The sequence below is a fragment of the Mesoplodon mirus genome (genome assembly GCF_964341445.2).
Source record: "Mesoplodon mirus genome assembly, chromosome: 7".
Taxonomy (NCBI): Eukaryota; Metazoa; Chordata; class Mammalia; order Artiodactyla; family Ziphiidae; genus Mesoplodon; species Mesoplodon mirus.
The window spans coordinates 6,571,529-6,579,649 of record NC_138983.1 but is presented as its reverse complement, the minus strand read 5'-3'; the positions used below and the strand labels follow the sequence as shown (position 1 = coordinate 6,579,649).

General features: G+C 61.2%; 1 protein-coding gene across 1 annotated transcript; it reads right to left on the bottom strand.

The window, feature by feature from the left end:
* Nucleotides 1–1,175: 1,175 nt before the first annotated feature.
* On the bottom strand, nucleotides 1,176–7,909 carry RIN1 (Ras and Rab interactor 1). The gene is made up of 10 exons (XM_082626414.1): nucleotides 7,751–7,909; nucleotides 7,424–7,604; nucleotides 7,212–7,326; nucleotides 7,047–7,119; nucleotides 6,813–6,904; nucleotides 5,921–6,658; nucleotides 4,998–5,303; nucleotides 4,545–4,676; nucleotides 4,268–4,419; nucleotides 1,176–3,317 (listed from the first exon to the last, which is right to left on the bottom strand). Exons 1-10 carry the CDS (start codon nucleotides 7,834–7,836, stop codon nucleotides 2,832–2,834), a joined length of 2,361 nt encoding a protein of 786 aa, XP_082482540.1. The 5' UTR covers nucleotides 7,837–7,909; the 3' UTR covers nucleotides 1,176–2,831.
* Nucleotides 7,910–8,121: the final 212 nt, after the last annotated feature.

Below are 8,121 nucleotides of genomic sequence, written 5' to 3'. Positions count from 1 at the left end.
CTCTGGCCTTCTAGTGAGGAAGACAGACAATAAACAAGGGAACTACTGTGAGGTGATAAGTGAAACATTTCCAAGTGAGGAAATGACTCTGCTGCTCCTCCAGAGATCCAGGCGTCAGGGTTCCAGCCCGGCCCTGCAGCGGTGGCTGCTGGAAATGGCACGACACCTCTCAGAGCCCTGACTTCCTCTTCCAGAAGGCCAAAGGTGGAAGGCAGTAGTGGGAGTGGGAGGGGCAGTACAGAGTCCGAGCGCACAGTAGGCTGTTACTGCCCAGATCACAGCTATCTCCCTCTGGCTGGGACTGCGGGTGCTTGGTCCATACGGACACAACAGACTGCGGAGTGGATGAGTAAACAACTCCTTCTGTTTTGGAGGATTGCAGAATCCGAAGCTCCATAGAACCTGGTGTCTGAGTCCTCTGCCCTGTAACAAGCCACTTTGCCTGAGCAAGCCTCAGTTTCCTCACCTATAAAATGGGGATAGGGCTTCCCTGGTGGCGCAGTGGTTGAGAGTCCACTTGCCGATGCAGGGGACACGGGTTCGTGCCCTGGTCTGGGAAGATCCCACATGCTGCGGAGCGGCTGGGCCCGTGAGCCATGGCCGCTGAGCCTGCGAATCCGGAGCCTGTGCTCCGCAATGGGAGAGGCCACAACAGTGAGAGGTCCGCATACCGCCAAAAAAAAAAAAAAAAAAAAAAGGTATAGTAAGATCAGTTCTAGACCAGCCTCTCATTGCCTGCCCTGCCTGGAGCCCCAGCCCCTGTCTCATGACCCTTGGTCATGCTGATTTATCTGGCCAGGACCCCTAACCCATCAGAATTTCTTCAGAAGGTAAACCAGAAGATTCAGGGAGCAGGCAGGGCCTGGCAGTGCTCCAGGGAGCCACTGCTGGGGGCATGCTGAATTCTCACAGCCAGGAATTAGGACTGAGCATGGGAAGGAGGTGGGAAGGGCTTGCAGAGGCCCCCTCGCAGGGGCCCAGAAGCCTCGGCCAGTCCTGGTTCCCATGAGACCAGCTCTTCATCCGGCCCTGGGGTTCTCTGAACACCCCCTGCAACCATTCCAGGTCCTTCCTCTGAGACTGAACTTGAGACATCCTGTGTTTGGTTCCCAGAACCCAGCCCTCCCTTAACCTCCCACCCCACTGCCCTTCGCTCTTAAGTTGTCAAACTCCAGTCAGTGGAAAACATTTATTGAGCGCCTGTGGAGTGCCCAGCACTGTACAGGGCACTCGGGTGGGTGAGGGACTTGGGGGGACATACAAAAGAGTGAAGGGAGACTCCCCACCAGCGAGAAGCTTGTGTGGGGCGGGTAGAAGTGGGGGAAGTTAGAGCTGCTGGTGGCCTAGTGTGAAATTTGGGAACCCTGCAACCTGGGCTGTATCTGGAGGGTCTGAAATCCCAATGTCCAGGATTTCTACCTTCCAGCTGTCATGTCTGATATATGAGCTGATGTCCCTTTGTGCTCAGTGTCTGAGGGAGCACCTCAGAGACCGGTTAGGGTCCTCCTTCCACCAGGGGCTAGTTCCTTCCCAGGGAGTGGTCCCCTGCGGCTGGCCTCATTCAGACCCCTGACTCCAAGACAGCTGAAGGCCAGAGGTCTTGGCCCTGGCACTGTCCCCAAGTTGCCTGGCAGCTGCAAGACTGCAAACCCCGTGACCACCTACACTGCCGCTGCCCTGGAGCTGCGTCCGTCCATCAGGTCACCCTCTCGGCAGCTTCCTGGGCCATGTGCACCCCCTTGTGGTTGTTGCTGGTATTTTCTTTGCTCACTTGCCCGCTCTGGGCCTCCCTTTGGGGTCTACTGGACCTTGAGGGTTAATCTACTGGTGGTTTAGAACACAAGGAGTAGCTGGAACCTGACCCCTGGTTTGGGTGTGGGGATCCCAATGGCCTCCTGTGTGGTGTCTTAGGAGTCTCTTTCCCAAGCCTCAGTGGGTAAAAAGCCAGGCCCTGTGCCCCGTAAAGCTCTTGTGAGGTCCAGGAGAGTCAAGTGCAGAGAAGATGATTTCCGAATCCTCACCTCACTTCAGAAGCCTGTCTCCTCTGTCCCATTCCCTTGGGACATCACAGTGCCTGGGAGGACTTCCCATCTTGGGGAAAGACCAGAACGTGGGTGCTCTCTCAGCTGGACCTGACCCAGTCCCCGGGGCTGCCTGGAGAGCCTCTCCCTTCCGTGAGGGTGGAGAACAGACCCTTGGAGAGGTGTGTGTATGTGTGTTGCTAGCATCCAACCTCCTTCCCTCCCCTTTCCCCTAGTCTGAGCTCTGCTTTGCCACAAAACCATCCATTCTGACCCGTGGAAGACTTCTGGGAGAAGGTAGGGCAGCAGTAGCACCCCGACTTCACAGATGAGGACACTGAGGTTTGGAGGTGCTCGGCCTCCAGGTGGTCTGGGCAGCACTGGGCCCTGACGTCTTGCTGCCTCCCCAAATCCTCCTGACACCCAGGAGTGGGTGGGGCCTTTCAGGGCCTTGAAGCCCCGCCCTCCACTGCCAGAGGTGGGGCCCCTGTTGGATTTGTCCCGTTGGGCACACTCACCACTACGGGGTGGCTGGCCTCCGGCTGGGGGAGAAGGATGAGAGGCCAAGGGGCCTTGGGCCCCCCAAACCCCCCTGGGCTTTACTCCAGTGCCCAGATGTGGCCAGTCCAGGCACCTCCCAGCAGGTGTGATCAGAGGGCTGGATAGTCAGAGGAGGTGGCAGACACGGAGCGGCCCGGGGTGGGGAAGACTAGGGGGCTGTGCCTTGGCCAGTGGGGCGGATGGCTCTGGAAGGCCTTCCCAGCAGGCTCAGAGTTCTCTGCCCCAAATGGCCCTCCTGCCCACTCCCAGCTACTCCTCTGCTGCCTGGCTTCCCTCAGCCTCTGGCCCCCTTGGCTGAGTAGGGCCTCCCCTGTCCTGGTCCTCACCCCCCTCGGCCATCGTCTCAGACTCTCCCCTGCTGTCCCTGGGACTGGCTTTGACCTTGGTGTCCCCATCTCCCCGGCCCCCTTTCTCCTCCTCCCTGCCCTCTGCCTCTGGCCTCCCACTGCCCTCCTCTGTGGCAGCCCCCGGTGAGGCCCCCTGGGTCTCGTGCCACTCTGTCCGGCGATAGACGAGGTAGCCGGTGGTGGGGAGCTTGTGGGCCAGGGCTCCAGGGGGCAGGCGGTGGTAGTCCTGCTCCTTGTATAGGAAGAGGCCGAAAGTGTCAGGCTGGGTCACCCGGAACTTGGTGGCACAGAGCTTACTCAGCATGGCAATCGAGGCCCCTGGGGGCACGGCCAGCGTCTTGGAGGTACAGCCACTGCTGGGGTCCTGATAGGCTACACGGAGGAGGTGCTGTGCAGGAGGAGAAGCAAAATCAAGAACTCAGTCCTGCCTGGTGCGTATCTGGCTGCAAAGCTTGAGGTCTCAGTAGAGGCTTTGCAGGAACAGGGCTGGGATGGTACAGATCCAGTGGTAGAACCAGTGGCAAAAGCTTTTCAAATAAGGTGAGCTCTGAGCGGGGGCTCTGAGGAAGGGAGGGATGTGCTTGGGCTAGCGGGTCACAGATGCAGGCTGGAAGGACGCCCCAGCAGGCCTCTACAGCCTAACAATCCTACTCAGGTGGTGCTTACTCTGCACCCTCAGTACTTGTCCTGAATAAACCCATTTCATCCAAATATCAACCCCAGGAGGTAGATACTATTACCCCATTTTATAGACAAGAAAATTGAGGCACAAAGAGGTTATATAACTTGCCCAAGCTCCCAGAGCCAAAAAGCAGCAGAGTCAGCATTTGGATCCAGGATCTGGCTATCAAATCTGGACTCTTAGCCAAGGCTAGAAAGGATCCCTTGACTGGATGGAAGGAGGGTGAAGGGCAGAGATGCTGTTTGGCTCTGAGGACACCACGCCTGAGCTCAGATGGGAGGGTGAGGGGGTCACGGGCTGGAAGCCTGAGTCCAGTTGGGGGCCAGAAGCCAGGATCTGCCTGCGTCCCTTTCCCTCCCCATGTCATGTCTCAGTTTCCTCACCTGTAAAATGGGGATAATAATGATCCCACTTCAGAGTTTCTGTGAAGATTTAAGGCTGAACCGCCAGAGCACTGAGCACAGTGCCGGCTCGTGGAACGCAGCCTCCAGAAAGGCTGGCTCAGACATGTGTTGCGCACGGGGCGCTGTTTCTATCGTGGGGTGATGCAGGACTGGCCTTTCCCCTTCCCCCTCCTTTCCTGGGTCTCACTGGGCAAAGGAGAGGACTGCGCCAGACAATGCCAGACTCCCCCCGGGGTTGGCCAGTCCTATTACCTGGAAGCTGTGGGTGGCGGGCAGGCGGCGCTGCTCCCAGAGGCTGAGGGAGCACTGCAGCTCCTGCGAGGGGCTCAGCGGGAGGGTGTGGGCCTCGTTCAGGCCACTCAGCAGGACCAGGCTGGCCGAGAGGCTGGTCAGGTAGTAGCCGCCTGGGACCCAAGGGGAGGAATGCGGCTCAGGCTGGGCGCGAGTGACCTGCTCCTTCCGCTTCCTCTGCTCGGTCAGGGCGCCCCAGCCCCACCCAGACAGAAGGGGAGTGTGTGGGGTCCCTCACCCTCTCCAGTGAGCAAGGCAGGCTCCAGCAGCTCTGACATGTACTCGGCCTCCAGCAGCAGCTCAGGAAGGTCGCACTGGGCCAGGACGAGGCTCAGGAGTGGGAGGAATTCATCGGCCCCTGCACCCTCCCCTGTGGGTGGTGGAGGAGGAAGCTTCAGGCTCCTCTGGGGCCCCAGGGTCAGAATCCACTACTTGTCTTAGACAAGGACCCTCCCCTCCGCCTGCCAGGCCTTGGGTACTGTGGTCTCTATGGCAACCAGGGGGCAAGGCCTGGGGAGTGGACGCACCATTTTCTGGGCCACAGTTTTACCATCTGTGAAATGGGAGGGTTGGACCCTTCTTTTTTTTTTAATTTTTTTTTCCTCCCTGCTGTGCCATTCCTGGAGCCTCTGCCTGGTGGCCTGCCTCTGACTTGGCAGGGGCCAGTGGGAGACGGTGGGAGGGGGCATACCTGCCTGGGTCCTCAAGGCTGTGTAAAGCAGCTTGCAGGCCTGCAGGAGCCGCTTGACCTGGGCGCTGGGTGAGTAGGCACGAAGTAGCTGCAGTAGCTTCTGGCGCACCTGTTCCACCTCTACTGGGGAGGGCAGGCTTAAGTGGGACCCGAAGGCTCTGGGGCCCTGGGCCCGGGCCAGGCAGAGGCCTTCAGCCAGGCGGCCCAGGGAACCGTTGGCGGAAAGACGGCGCCGCAGGCGGGCCACCAGGATGGGCCGGAGAGGCTTGAGCACGGAGCGATGTAGCGACTTCTCCAGAACGCATTCTGCGGGGGAGAGGTAGGCAGGGGTCAGGGGAGCCAGAGCAGGGGTAGGGGGCAGAGTCCCTGGGAGGAAGGGCATGATCAGGAGAGGAGAGGGATGAAAAAGAGGAGGAACCTTGGGACTTCCCAGGTGGCGCAGTGGTTAAGAATCCACCTGCCAATGCAGGGGACACAGGTTCGATCCCTAGTCCGGGAAGATCCCACGTGCCGCGGAGCAACTAAGCCCGTGTGCCACAACTACTGAGCCTGTGCGCCACAACTACTGAAGCCTGTACGCCTAGAGCCCGTGCTCCGCAACAAGAGAAGCCACCACAGTGAGAAGCCTGCTCACTGCAACGAAGAGAAGCCCCTGCTCACCGCAGCTACAGAAAGCCCGCGCGCAGCAACGAAGACCCAACATGGCCAAAAATAAAATAAATAAATAAATAAATAAATAGAGAGTTGGAAACTTGGTGACAGGGAGGCAGGCAGTGGACAGAATTTGCTTGAATGGTGGTGAGACAAGGTGGATTTGTAAAGCAGCAGAACAGACTGAGAGACAGGCTGGCAGTGTGGGGAGGCAGAGAGAGTGGAATGGGGAGATGGGGCTGAACCGGCAGAGCCCCGGGCTGGAGTCTCACCCAGCCTTTCTGGTGGCAGCACCTTCTCGGGGCCCAGCTCCGCGCTCAGCATGGCTCGGGCCCGGCTCAGCGCCTCGCGGATACCCTGCAGCTCCTGGGTCTCAGAGCCGGCCCGCACCTGGGTCAGTAGGTCCTGCACCAGCTGGCCCACGGCTGTGTGTCGGTCCTGCATCAGCGCTGCGGCTGCCCGGCCCACCTGCCGCTCGGGCGCCAGCAGGGAGCAGAAGGCAGCGCTCATGGACCGAAGCAGGGGCCGCCGGCGGCCCAGGCGTGGTGAGGTTGCTGGGCTCCCCTGGGACCCTGGCACCCCCTCCTCCTCTGAGCTGCTGGGGGAGCCGCAATCCACCTCCTGGAGGGAAGGCAGTGGTGGGAGGCTGGGGCCGGTGCCCCCTGGCACACGGTACCCCACTGAGCTCTCCCTCCGCAGCAGCTGGCGAGAGGGCAACCTTTCTGTCTGGTTGGGGGCTGTCCCTGGCAGCACTGGGACTGGGGGAGGCGGCACAGCTGGTGGAGACAGGGGGCTGGAGGTCTCTGTGGACACACGCACTTTGAAGCTCCTCTTGAATTTCTCCCGCTTGGTGGGGCCCAGGTCCCCTGGGAACAAGGGGTTGAAGAAACACAAGGCAGCTCCAGTGCCCTGGTCCAGCTCTTGTGGGGACCGGGGCTTCAGCCGGGGCAGCAGTGGGCCTTCAGATGGGCCTGGCTGAGCCTTGGTGTTGAGGGAGGAGCTCCAGAACTCTAGGGAAGAGAAACAGGTTGGGGCCTCAGGGGGTTCAGGGAGGGGGCCCAACCGAGGGAAAGGCACAGGCTTCAGGCGGTGTGCCCATGCCTTCCCTTTCCCTCTTGGCCTCAGCTTGTCCATCTGAGCAACGGGTAGCAGGGGAGCCCTCACCAATGCCCAGATGGGAGATGGCTTCCAGCTCCTTGCGGGTGGCTGCCTGGCGGATGGCTCTGGGGAGCTGAAGCGGGAGGAGAAGAATGTCCCTGAGGCCGGAGAGGGGAGCAAAAAGTCAGGAGTGAGGAAAGCTCCGGGCTGTGGGCACTGAGAGCGTCTGTGGGGGAGGAGGACAGGGTATCCCAGGGAGCAGGGCCCCATGGCCAGCAGGCGCCCTGCAGGCAGGCTCACCGGGTGTGGCAGTAGGCACAGACGAGCTGGACCAGGTCCAGGAACACAAGCTCTGAGCCCTCCAAGGAGACGCCTGAGAGACGGGAAGTGAGGTTGTTCTCTGGGGAACCCCGGTGCCCTGCCTTGATGGCTTCCAGCCCCTCCCGCCAGGCCGGTCCCTCTCACCCCCAGGGCTCTCCTGGATGTAGTGGCTGGAGACGAAGGAGGGGCCGCTGGCCTCCGGCAGCCGCATGCACAAGGCTTGGCACTGGCGAGTGTTAGATTTCCGTACCAGGAATGTCTGCAAGTGGACAGGGGCCGGAGGCTCAGGACCTCCACGTCCAGCCCCTCTCCCTCCCACCCTCGGCCACAAGCCCCAGGGGTGGGGGAAGACTCACCCCGGGGGGCTCGGTCCTCAGCACGTGCAGCGCGGCCGCGGCGTTGGCCCGCAGCTGCAGCCACACGGGCCGGGTAAGCAGCAGGCGCTCCCGCAGGCTCACGGTGCGCCCGGGTTGCTGGGGCCCACCTGCTCGTGCCCCGCCGGCATCAGGCACATCGTACAGCGGGTCCTGGGCTGGCCTGCGGGCAGGCACCAGACCTGAGCAGGGGTCCAGGGGCTGGGACCTTTGCTCAACCCTCTCCCCCTCCTTTGCCCCAGGACAGACCCAGTTCTGTGGCCCCCCCCACCCACTGCCCCACCCGGCTGCCCTTCCAACTTCACTAACTTTTCTCTCTCCAGGTGCCCAGGTGCGAAGCTGGTTGGGCTGGGGGCTCCGAGAAGGCCTGCTCCAGACTCTCCAGGGGCTTCCATGGCTGGGAGCTCCTTCGGTGTCTCCCGGGGACTCAGGAAGAGAATCCAGCCCCCAAGGCAAACGCGCTCACATTCCCAGTGGTGAGTAACACTTCCTGAGGGCGGTTCGCCCTGTCACAGCCGCCAGTTAACTCTTGTGTGTCCACGCAGCCCGGGCAGTGCCTGCTTCCTCCGTTCTGGGCCCAGCCTCTGGCGGCAGGGATCGTCTCCATGCAAGTGGCCCTCCGAGGGCCCCAGCTGTGGGGCTACCACCGCCACACAGTGCGTCCTGCAGCCTTGCCAGCC